At 45.9% G+C, this 12,877-nt stretch overlaps 1 protein-coding gene across 1 annotated transcript in view; it reads left to right on the forward strand.

Annotated features, from left to right (window-relative positions):
- The first annotated feature begins 8,158 nt into the window (after positions 1-8,158).
- The window catches only part of DYNLRB1 (dynein light chain roadblock-type 1), a 107,344-nt gene continuing 102,625 nt past the window's right edge, over positions 8,159-12,877 (forward strand). Inside the window, exon 1 of the mRNA XM_069652268.1 lies at positions 8,159-8,314. Within this exon, the coding sequence (XP_069508369.1) occupies positions 8,312-8,314 (3 nt within the window). The 5' untranslated portion in view covers positions 8,159-8,311. The remainder of the gene's footprint in view (positions 8,315-12,877) is intronic.

Genomic DNA, 12,877 nt, shown 5'->3' on the forward strand with positions numbered 1-12,877 from the left:
TTGCCATCTACCCATGACTTGCACTGCATGGTACAGGTGAAGGACACACTCCTCTATCGATGCTGAACCTCATGCCCTGCCCCCCTTTTGTGCCACTTAGTCTTACAGCTCCCGACACACCGATATCACTCTTTGTGCTGCTGAATTCGATGTTGCAGATATCACTCTTTGTGCTGCTGAATTCGATGTTGCAGCTGTTCCACTCTAGATTTTGCAACAAGGCACATAATTATTCGACACTTCAATAACATCTTATAATAAGGGGAAGAAAACAAAAGCAAACTGGATGTAGTGTGGTCTTAAACTTTGAGAGTATTGTGGAGACGCTAAAGTGGGCAATTCATTGAGTCTTTGCTCATAGATCACATTCCAGCCGCCTATCAAATCCTAAACCTGAGGGCCGAACAGCTTATGAAATGTGAAAAAGGGCCTCCTGGAGAGACTGGGTTATGGTGTGAACAGCATTAGCAGAAGCTCCAGGAGAGTCAGCTCTAATAATGTGCCAATTTCATAACAAATATTATTGACAGTAAAGCACTGTGACTGCATCGACAGTATTCACTGATACGTTTGCGGAGGGCAGGCGTTTATCCCACATTAAGTCACATCTCCAGACCCTTTACCCAAAATATTTATTTTCCCTTTCGCTCCTGGCTTTTAAGTAGGGTCATAAGTCATAACACAAATACTAGACATTTTTTAAACAATGTTGGATTAATTTAGCAGCATAAGCAAATAGAAAGTAGTTTCTATTGTTCAAAGTTATCTTTTATTCTTGCCTGACAAAAAAGAACTGAGCTACACACTTCCTTTGTAGAGCCAAAGGAGCATTCGTGCATCTGCGTGGGCCATCTTGGTTCTATGCTGCTAACGTTTGATTTTTTTTTAAGTATACACATTAGGAGTGGACGAGAGTGGTACTGTATTTTTTATGTTCAAATATTTGTATTGATTTTTTTTAAACGGGTACAAATAAACATTTAACAGAAGGATGAACCAAATTGCCATTTTGGCGTTGGAGAAAAAGCCGGGTTGATACTGTATTGTTCAAGTTTGAACTAAACCAAAAAATACTGCTTCTAGAAATGTTCGCTTGCTCTTGTTATATAGGTTCACATTTTAGTTTATGAACATAAACTTTGTCTTATTGAAATAAACTCCACAAAACTTGATACAGAATCAGGAATTTGTCTTGGAATGCCAACATACCCCATTTCATTCAGGAATGAACTGTCTCTCAAAAGTTAATAAAATATATTTGAATACAAAATCAAATGCAGGATTAAATGGATCATGTGGACATGCTTGTGTTTTGACAAGTGCTAGCCAGCCTTCTTTCACATTCGATGGAGGAGGTTGATGTTTGTTTGTTTATTTATTTATATAGCGCTCCACACCCGGAGGTATCTGGGTGCATTACAGGTTATTTGCAGCTTACAAATTGCATATAGGGTCAAGTACATAGTAGAATAGTTGCAAGACATTTTACATTATTTACAGAGTGAAATTAACAATATTATACAACAGATATATACAGAACTAATTTACATATATACAAGCAGTATAGTATTCTAGCTAGTAATAATAATGGCCTGATGGTGACGGTCGTGGATCCTTTGCAAGGAGCTAACTTTTGGTATTTTTCCTAAAGCTAAAGGACTGGTCCGGTCTTAAATTTGTAGGTAAGGCATTCCATAGCTGGGCTGCCATGACAGGAAAGCTGCTACCCCCTGCTTTCTTCAGTTTATATCTAGGGACCTCAGGCAATATGAGTGCAAGGTCCTCGTAGGGCGTGTCAAAGTATTTCTGACAATTTTTTCCATTAGATATTTTGGGGCTGAATTAGTTATGCATTTATGAGTAAAGGAAACAACTTTAAACTGTATCCTAGCCTGGACTGAGAGCCAGTTATTCTTACGTCTAGCCTCTGATATGTGTTGTCTTCTTGGAATACTTGGCGCAGTTCTAGGTGCATTGTTCTGTTGTATTTGGAGTTTGTTGACAATGTATTTACTAGCACCAAGGTAGAGTGCGTTGCAATAGTCTAGTTTCGAGAGAATTAATGCTCTTGCTAAGGTAATGCAACTGGCTGTAGATAAAAATGGCTTGTAGGCATGGATCAGCTTGCAAGTGTATGCTGTCGCTGAGGCCGTTGCGTTGACTTGCTTGCGCATGTTCAGAGCTGAGTCTAAGTAGAAACCCAATGTTTTTACCTCCTTCGCCACATTGATATCAATGCTGTCGATAAATGATAGTTAATGATTGCTACATTTATTAAGACTGGCGGTGGGCCTGCAGAGACCTTCCCTGTCTTTATTGACATTAAGACTCAAGAGACTTCCATTCACTATAACATTAGGGCAACTTGTGAGAGTGTGCTACCTCACTGCAGCTTGTAACAAGCCCAGCAGGGCCTCTGTGTAATGGGAGCAGCAATTTACTTTGGTTAAATAAAGTCTCGTAAATCTCCTTATGTGCATGTAGTGTAGGAGGATGGAGAGAAGTCATCAGGATTCAGGTAAGGCACAGGAGACTTGTATATATAAAAGGAGTACGTTTATTTCTTAGTTACAGGGCTAGTTAGTTAGAAAGGCAGGGAGCTAAACAGGTGACATCCTTTCAGTAAGGTTCTCCCATCCTGTGTCCCCAACTGTAGCTCTTGGAACCCGCAGGTCCCATAACATTCTATATCACATAGTTGTATTCTACTAGCAGCACTGTGTGCACCCAGTGCAGATAGATAACTAGAATACTACAGTGCACAGCCACAACAATATTCTTTGCTGCTGGCAGGACAGTAAAGAGGTTAAGGGCACATGTGGGGACATCACGTGATCGCGGGAGCGCGGTCTCGCGAGATCTCGGCCAAACGGGATCTCGCGAGCCCGCGCTCCGCGAGAAGCGTTTGGTGCAGTAGAGAGGCTGGCACTGACAAGACCAGTCGCACTGGCGAGCGCTGCTCCTTATGAGGGGCCTGATAATAGGAAGCCAGTTAACCTGTTGAGTACCACTTCCAGGGCATAAGTCCAATGTCACAGGAGGCCTCATGGGGGCCCTGGAAGTTACAGCGTGCAGTCCATGTACACCTTGCCTCCAGTGAAGTAACTGGTGAAGCCCAGCCTGAGACTGTGAGTACATGCCCTGCCCCTTTGCATGGTCAGTTGCAGTTATTTGTTGTATCAGGCAATAAAGCCAGTTAGAACCTCTCCAAGCGTCCTGTCATCCTTTGAGGCCACAACATAACTGGCGACGAGGATATGTCAAGACCCACGGACCCACCATGCAAGGCGCCACACCGCCCCCTGCGTTCCTCCCCTCACCCGGGACCCCGGCAATTCCGTGGATGCAATGGGAGCCCCTTTTCTCCACGTATCTGGAGGCCGTAGGCGGCACAGGATATGCCCCTGCAAGGAAGAAGGCGATGCTGCTGAATGCAATGGGGGTTGAGGGACAGCGCATTTTTGCCAGTTTGACAGCCATACCAGTGGAGGATGACGACGACAACGTCTACAAAGAGGCAATCCGTCGCATTGTAAAGCGGTTCACCAATAAGGAGAACGTGGTGCTACAGAGGCTAAGGTTCTACACTCACAAACAAGAAGGGAGTGAACCCGTGGACGACTACATCACCAGGATGAGGGAGCTGGCATCCTTATGCGCTTACGGCGTCAATGCGGAACAGGTCATCTGCGACATGCTGGTCGTGCACACCAACTCTAGGAAGGTGCAGGACAAGTTCATACAAGAAAAGGAAATTACCCTCGACAAAGTCATCCAAATTGCCAGGGCGGAAGAAGAAACCTCCAGCAGGCGCAAAGAGGCGGGAAGTGATCCACCCGTACCCGAGCTTGCAGCGCTACAATGGAGAGGGCGCAGAGAGAACCAGCCCCGCAACACTCCCAGGGAATAAGGTCCCAGGCAAAGGGAGGTGCCGAAATGCTACAGATGTGCCAGCACCAAGCACATGGCGAATGATCGTGACTGCCCCGCCAGGAATAAGGAGTGCTCCAAGTGCGTCCACATCGGCCACGTGGCCCCGGCATGCACATGGCGGGAAAGAACTATCTCCCGCGTTTATGGCGACCACGCCTCAAGCGACGATGACGAGCTACAGGACAGACCCATGGTCATCATGGTAAATACCCTTCACGCCAGGAGAGAAAAGCCCCACTGCACCATCTAAGTGGACGGCATGGAAGCACATGTCATGGCAGACTCAGGATCGGACCTCACAATCCTCCCCATCGACATGTACAAGGAGATGATGGGACAAGCAAAAGTGGAAATCATGTCGACCAGGCAGAAACCGACGGTTTTCGGCGGAGCAACCGTCGACCTACTGGGGTACATCAGAGCCCAAATTGAATTCAAAGGGAGAACCACCACCACCAAGGTGTACTTCTCACCCAAAGGTCCAGCTGTGCTTGGATGGGACGATCAACACAGACTTAGCATCAAACTAGATCCCAGCACTCCGGAACAGGTACTTATGGTCTCCTCAGGAGCAGCGCAAGATTACAAGGAGATGTTCCCAGACCTGTTTTCCGAGAGACCGGGGAAAGTGAGAAACTTTGTTCACAAGATTCATTTGAAACCCAAAGCGGTACCTGTGAAACACAAAGTTAGACCAGTGCCTGCCATGGCGAGACCTGCGTTGGATGCCCATCTCCGTAAGATGGTCGAAGAAGGGACCATTGAGACAGTGGAATCCTCAGAGTGGCTGAGCCCGGTGGTTTTAGTCAAGAAGAAATCCAGCAACGACCTCAGAATATGCATCGACCTGAGAAGTCTGAATCTAGAGGTCGTTTTAGAGGTAGTCACCGACAGCTTCCCGCTCCCCAATGATGAAAGAAGCAGCAATCTTCTCGAAGTTAGACATGCGAGACGCCTATCACCAAATTCCATTACACAAGTCTTCACGCCCCCTTACGGCGTTCATCACTCCTTTCGGCACTTTTCAATACACCCGCATGCCGTTTGGGTTGTCCTCGGCAGCGTCCGCATTTCAGAGAATGATGAATTCCCTACTTAAAAGACTCACAAACGTGTCATTCTTTCAGGACGACATCCTTGTGTATGCCAAGGACAATGAGACCCATGACAGAGCACTCGGGGCTGTCCTGAGCAAGCTTCAAGAGGCAGGCGTTCATCTTCGCCACGAGAAATGTGTCTTCCGGGCGAGCATGGTAGAATACCTTGGGTACTGTATCCCAAGCGAAGGGGTGAGCCCCAAGAAGAACCTTATGGAAGCCATAGCAGACGCCCCGGCCCCGGCCCCTATGTCCAGAGATGAACTCTGCTCATTCCTGGGCCTGGCGGAGTACTACGCAAAATTTGTCCCAAGGTTCTCCGAAACCACGTCTCCCATGAGGGAACTTCTAAAGAAAGGTGCAACATACTCCTGGGGCCCAGAGCAAGACAGAGCCTTTTCAAAAATCAAAAGTAGGATTATGCACGCACCATGCCTAAAACCCTTCATCCCTGAATGGGACACCTGCATCACCACGGACGCCAGCGCGTATGGACTGGGGGCTACCCTAACCCAGAAGAGGGGCGACACTGAAAACATTGTGGTATTTGCATCTAAAGCACTATCCTCAGCGGAGAAGAATTACTCCACCGTAGAGAAAGAAATGCTGGCCTGTGCCTGGGCCGTCGACTACTTCAGATCTTACGTTTGGAGCACAAAATTTAAATTGGTCACCGACCACAAACCCCTCATCCAGATGTTAAGCCCAGGCGGCACCAAGACTACTACCCCGAGACTGGCCAGGATCCCCGCAAAACTTCAAGAGTATACATACGAGATAGCCCACATTGCCGGCTGGAAAAATGCACAAGCGGACTGCATGTCCAGGCTCCTGAACCAAAACACCCCTGGGACCACATTCCTAGAAGACGAATGTGTCGTAGCCTCCATGGTCGACTTGAGGAATGGCGAGTACATGGACCTGAGTGAGTGCCATTGGCAGGAGGAATTCGAGCAGGATGATGCCCAATGGCGCGTGGCAGCCTGGGCCCGCGAAGGTTGGCCTGATGAAAAAGCGATTCCCGAAGGCCTACGTCCCTACTGGAAGGTGAATGACGAAATCACTGCCATGAACGGTCTCGTTCTGAGAGGCGACCAAGTGATCCCGCCCAGTGGAATTTGCAAAGTAATACTGTGCAGAGCGCATTCAGGCCATCTGGGGTGCAACATGACCAGGCGCAGGATTTGCGACGCCTACTGGTGGCCAGGCATGGATCAGGACATACGACAAATGGTTGAAAGATGCCATGAATGCACAAACAGCGACAAGCGCCTGTCTGTGAGACAAGCCCCCATGTTGCCCACCGAGATCCCCAAGGGAGTTTGGCGCAAACTAGGCTTGGACTTCATCGGCCCGCTCGACAGCATGCCTCCAGAACATAAATACGGGATAGTCACAGTCAACTATTTCTCAAAATGGGTCGAAGTCGATTTCACTTCGGACATCACCACAAACACAGTCATTGAAGCACTCACCGCCATATTCCAGCGTGAAGGCCTCCCGGAGGAAATTGTGACAGACAATGGTGTCCAGTTAGTCTCTCGAGAAATGGAGAAATTCCTCAGACTCAACAATATTCAACAGCGAAGAGCAAGTCTCTACCACCCACAGGCCAACGGCCTGGTCGAGCGGGCGAACCACTTCATCAAAGGAGCGCTGAAACTAGCGCATGCCTCGGGCCTCAACCCATACAAGACTGTCAAGGAGGCCGTCGCGGCCCACCGCATCACCCCTAAAGCAGTCACTGGCGTGTCACCATTCCATCTGCTGAGGGGGAGAAGGGCAGCATCCACACTGGTACCCTCATGGCTCCATCAAGTGAGGGCTGACGAAGACGTGGACATGGGAGACGTAGTCTTTCGCATGCAGCGGAACAAGAAAGCCATGAAGGCTCAAGGAGACACGCGGCGGGCTGCTCGACACACAGCAGTCAACAGAGGCGACTTGGTCAAGATTCGTCTTCCCCACAAAGACATGGTGACCGGTTCCAGGTACAGCAGTCCCATAGAGGTCGTTGCCAAAGGGTCAAACCACATCTGCACTAGTGACAGAAGAAAATAGAATCTAGAAAGAGTGGCAATGTACCGCAGGAAGGAATCCATGGAACAGCCACACTGGGAGACCGGAGAAGATCAAAACCAACAAGAAAATTCCGAAAGCCATCGCCAGTCGGAAAGAGGTCCCTCGGAGTCAACCTGCGGCAGCAAAGTCTCCAGGAGCAACTCCCCAGCCCCACTAAGGGAGTTACAGAGCAGGGCAAAGCAAGGAGAACTTGAATCACCCGCACCTCCCCAAGAGTACTCTCGCACCCCTGCCCTGCATCCAGATCAAGGCAGACCACAAAGAGAGAAAAGGAAACCCAGCAAGTTTGTAGACTTTGTCATGGAGTGACCGTCCATCCTTTTCCCAGCAAAGGAGGTGTGTGGGGACATCACGTGATCGCGGGAGAGCGGTCTCGCGAGATCTCGGCCAAACGGGATCTTGCGAGCCCGCGCTCCGTGAGAAGCGTTTGGCGCCAGTAGAGAGGCTGGCAGTGACAAGACCAGTCACACTGGCGAGCGCTGCTCCTTATGAGGAGCCTGATAACAGGAAGCCAGTTAACCTGTTGAGTACCACTTCCAGGGCATAAGTCCAATGCCACAGGAGGCCTCATGGGTGCCCTGGAAGTTACAGTGTGCAGTCCATGCACACCATGCCTCCAGTGAAGTAACTGAGGAAGCCCAGCCTGAGACTGTGAGTACATGCCCTGCCCCTTTGCATGGTCAGTAGCAGTTAATTGTTGTATCAGGCAATAAAGCCAGTTAGAACCTCTCCAAGCGTCCTGTCATCCTTTGAGGCCACAACAGCACACTCTTATCTTCTGTTTTTTCAAAAAACACACGTTTACGTGCGGCTCTTTTATTAACTTATATGATTGTAAATGTACAAATTCAAATATCTGCAGTCCGGTTTTTCTTGGCGTTCAACCGAAATAAAACGTGTTTGTCTATTACGGTTGAAAGGGACCATATATATTTTACTCCTTCACTTCTATTGCAATTTCGACATCGTTTGTCATTCACATATGGCCGCTTTGCTTACATAGATTGCTTTCGCTCAATGTCTGTGTCCTTGCATTGCTTCCTTTCACTGTTGGGCTTCATTCCGCCCACAGTAAAAGAAAGGTCCTCATTGGCTTGCTTGGAGCTGCTGTCCGCATGCGCATAGCAGAGCTGTCCAGGTTCCCTGTCACTGTCCTCGTCGATTGAAGATATCTAGTTGTGGGAGCGATCGTCAACACAATGGTGAGTGCTGGCTTCTTCTTATGTTGTCAGATTGGTTTAGACCTGCCGTGCACCTGGTTTGTGGAAAACATCGGGTGAGATATGTCAATAATAGAGGGGCTAGGGCGTGGTTGCGATACTACTGGGTAACATTGTCCGGGATAAGGAATAACTGAAAGGAGTTCTGACAGTCCAGTACCGGGGAGGGAACACGAACAGCTAGCTCTTTCATGCTAGTAAGGATGGGGGCTGACTTCACTTATGTGCACTTTAGACTTTATTCACAAAACCAGTGATGACCGCGTCACCATTTTGATAATTGGCGCACAAAGTGCAGTGACACCGAGTGTTTTCTAGCACAAATGCACCGCTGCTCCCTGTAGGCGAGGCAACGGTTTCGAGGAGTCTTCATCATAGAAGCCCCTCGCCGAACTGATCTGTGCCTCCTATCACCGCATGTTCCGAGGTGTTTCTCTCCCTGACCCTCTCGCATAACTCCCCGCCCTGTCCTCCACTAGCACACCTAGTAGTTAAAGCCATAAAACGTTGGTGACCACTTTATATTGAAATAACGCGCTAATACCCAGAGGGTTCTAAGCGCGGACCCGGGGATCGAACCTATGTTGCTGCTTGTCGTCTTGCTTCGAAGGCGAGCACGTTGCCCCCGAGTTATCCTTTCGAGATATTGGACTGCTTCATGAAGTTGAGTATCACAGTCCTACAGCCAGAGTGTAATTTGGTTCGTGAATTAACCTTTATGAGAAACTCTTGACCCTTGATTTAAACGGCTGTGCCCACGGGTTGCTTTAGCACACGAGGTAAACTTTATTCAGATCAATGATAACATTTCGACCTAAGCGCCCGCGGGTGATCCAGCTCCCCGTGTACGCTTTACTCCATCTGTTGTTTGCTTAGCGTTTCAAACAGATGCCAGTGCTTGTAACAAAAAATCGTGCCCATTGTGCGAGGCACTAGTGTTTAACCTATGCGTCATTTGATCAACATTATCTTTTAGCAACTTAATGGTTTTTTTTTGTTAAATAAAAGGAGCTCTTAATTTTAGTGCCCACGGTAAACCATACTTTAAAACAGCTATACAACACGGTCTGGGGGCCTATCTACCATTTAAAATATCACTGGTACGTTTAATTACAATAATGGGAGCCCGTGCTATGTTGAGTGGTTGCTGTAGGAACCAGAATGTTGGCATTACTGTTTGCGTACCGTTTGCCACTCCCTTGCTACTCTGGGAAACGTTTCAGAGCTTTGTTTGCAAACTTTCCTTCCAGCGTTGTTGGAATGTAGAGACGAGAGGCGGATTAAAGCAAATTCTTTCGTAGGTTGGTATACCGCACTTTACCGGTCAAACCACACTTATGTATTTAACTCCTTGCTTTCGCTTTTCTCCTTTTTTTTTTCTTCTAATAGAATTTATCTTCGTGAATAGCCACATTCTTTATTTTTTTTTTTATCATACGGTTTATTCTTTTAGTGCGACTCTTTACTCAGGATATGTCATATCTTATTCAATTTACTTGATTTGTTTTAAAGGTAAGGTATATGGCGCAAAATACAGTAAGGCTAACTTTAAAAACGTACTACATTTTTACATTCCGATTAGTGCTGTACTGCCGTTTAATTATTGTCATTCCGAAAGCTAGGTCTCCAGTATTTTTTCTTACAGCAAGCAACCACCCAACCAGAGTTTTGTGACGACTACAAAGTAGTTATCAGGTCTAAGTTGCACCATCCCCCAACTTTCCAAATGTATAATCGGGCATGGACTGGTCTATAGGGCAATACCCGAAGTGCCAGCCCATAATTCTTGGATGGACCCTTTTTTTTGTTGTTGACAGAATGGACCACCTTTTGTTCCCCTAGAATGGGCCAGTTTCAACTACAATATGTGTAACCAATGTTACTAAGCAAATATGTTTTCAAATGCAATATTTGCTATATATTTTACCCAAAACACCCCTTGTATAGTATTCAGACTCTTTTGGGTAGTAATTCATTGTAGTGAGTTGTAATGTGTGGTTGTGGATCCATTTTTCATTGCTGCCTGGAAACATTTTATAAACCAGTAGGACTATGTGGATAATTGGGCCATGTTATAAATAATAAAACCAATTTCTGCAGCAAACAATTCTTGGAGGTTGTTCGTAATTTATATCAGAGGGCAAATAAGTGGCTACATCATGATGTTCCTTAGAACACTTTTCTCTCACTTCATGTGGGGTCCAAATTAGTGGCCTAACTTCTGCTGTCGTGTGCAGGGTAGCTCATAGGTTTTTTTCTGCAGGCATAATTTCCCTTACTCTGGGACTGCAGCAGTATGATTTGCTGGTGTCAGTGGGCCACTGTCATTGCATCATATTCAGGGTATCCCGTCTACAAACCCACAGCAGTTGTCCCTTGTTGCTGGATCTCTCTGGAAACTCTAACGTGAAAGGTAGCACATTCTCCACCCATATAAGCTGCAACACTCAAAAAGAATTGGTTCGCTCTGCTGTTCTTTGTACAGACCCAGGCTAATACTTAAACCCATATGTTGTCTCAAACCCTGATCAACCTAAGCTAAAGACACAAATTCTGTTCTTAGCAACCAGAGCATTGGTTCTGTGATTCTTTGGTTTAATCTACTAACTGGACAGTTACTTGATTTCTGGCTCAATGTAATCATTAGAATGCCTTGTGCCAAAGAATGGCATCCTTTCATCATGTACTGGAATTTCAGTCATCTGGCAAATATCAACCCTTTCCTTGCTGGTGTTATATACCTACATTCACCTTGCAAGCAATCTAATCTTGACTGGGCCACTCTTAACTATGCTTGGCAGAATGTTTTTTTTTTTTTTTCCCTGCGTGGGAATATTTAAGGTAAAGCTTGGTAAAAGTCATACTTCAAGGACTCTCCTGAGCATATCTCAAGTCCATTGCACAGCCAAACACTATTTGCTATCAATTTTATATATTGCTATTTGAAAAAAAAGTATGTACACATTCTCATTAATTACATTCACATTCAAATATTTTTATTTTCTTATCTCACAACCAATTGTCCAGGGAAGCTGGACCCTACAATCAAGCCACCCCAACATTCTCATTTCATCTTTCCCCTTATTTTTTTGGGACGTAACTGCACCTACTATCTCCAACCTCTTATTCCCTCCCTCCCAGGTGGGTGCACAATGCACTGCACGTTGGACAAGCCTCTGCGCTATAAACCATTACAGTAGTGATTGGTACAACGGGGCTAGAAATTAAGGTTCGATGAAGCAGGAGATAAACCGCCTCCTGGGTGTCAGGCCTCAGCCAGTAAGCAGGAGCTACCGCTGGGGAACCAGGAGCGAGTACACACCGCGGTTTGTTTTTAGCTATTATGTATGATCCATTATGTTTAAATTTGGCCTAGATGTGTCCTAATTCTTAACACTCAAAGTTAATGTCACATCTGCATGTTTGTAAGGCAGCAGTTGTCCTGGAGAGCCAACAGCAGCTCATGGTAGCTATTGGTTTCAAGCTAACCAGGCTCTTCTAGGGTAGAAGCAGGAGGAGAGAATGGTTACTTGTCAATTAAAGTAAGAATATTATGTTCTTTCACATTTAATATTTTAAGTTCCAGCGTTGTTCCCTACTTTTCCATTATTCTAGATTTATCAATTCTATTGGTGTCGATTGAGGTAAAATTCAGCAACCTTCTCTACAACTTGGCTTCCAGCTTGCTTAATCTTCTCAGGTTATGAAGAACTCAACCCTTGCCCCCTCATAGAATTACTGGCATTATTTTAGCCTTCACCCTTTTCAACATTGGTAATAAAGAACACCCCCTTTCCCTTCTCATTCATCATATATGATCTCATCATTTAACTGAGTGAGTTTAGTTGTTGCTTCTTCCGCGATCCCTAGGTTCTGAAACACTATTTTTGTATCTATTGATTTATTGTTCAGGTAACATTTAAATGTGGATTTTTTTGTTTTGGAAATGTCTATTATTATGGACAACAAAGGATGGAAAGGAGCTTGAGATTCTTTTTTTAAGGACCTATTTCGATTGTGTTAATCATCCTTTGTTGTACGGGTATGCCAACTAATTAATGTGAACACCCTCTTATTGTGCCATGAAGCATCCAACCTTAGCCATGACCTTTTGGTAGGACCTGCAAATACAGATTGAACAATGTTGAAACCAACACAGATCTCTGGTTAAGTGCCTGCAATGTTGAGATCTCTACAGAATAGATCCCATACTCTGCCGTCTGATTTGAACACTTGTATCCGTATCAACCTGTATGCCCCCGCTCTTTAGATTTCCCCACAACGTAATGAAGTTGACATGATCCAAAGCTGCGCAGAAGTAATTGAAAGCGACTTAAAGTGGGATGTAATTTTAGAAGTATTACCCTCTTTGCTAGAATCATCATGGCCATTGCACTAACGTTAATTGACACGCCAGCTCGAAAGCCCATGTATTTGCCCTACAGATAAAATGTGTGAACTCTCTATTTGGGTGTTAAGCAAGAGCAGTAAGGCTTTTGCAAAGAGAAGAACTGCACATTTTTGTTAAGCGGTCAATACTCTGAT

The sequence above is a fragment of the Ambystoma mexicanum genome, chromosome 3p (genome assembly GCF_040938575.1).
Source record: "Ambystoma mexicanum isolate Mex_15411 chromosome 3p, UKY_AmexF1_1, whole genome shotgun sequence".
Classification (NCBI taxonomy): Eukaryota; Metazoa; Chordata; class Amphibia; order Caudata; family Ambystomatidae; genus Ambystoma; species Ambystoma mexicanum.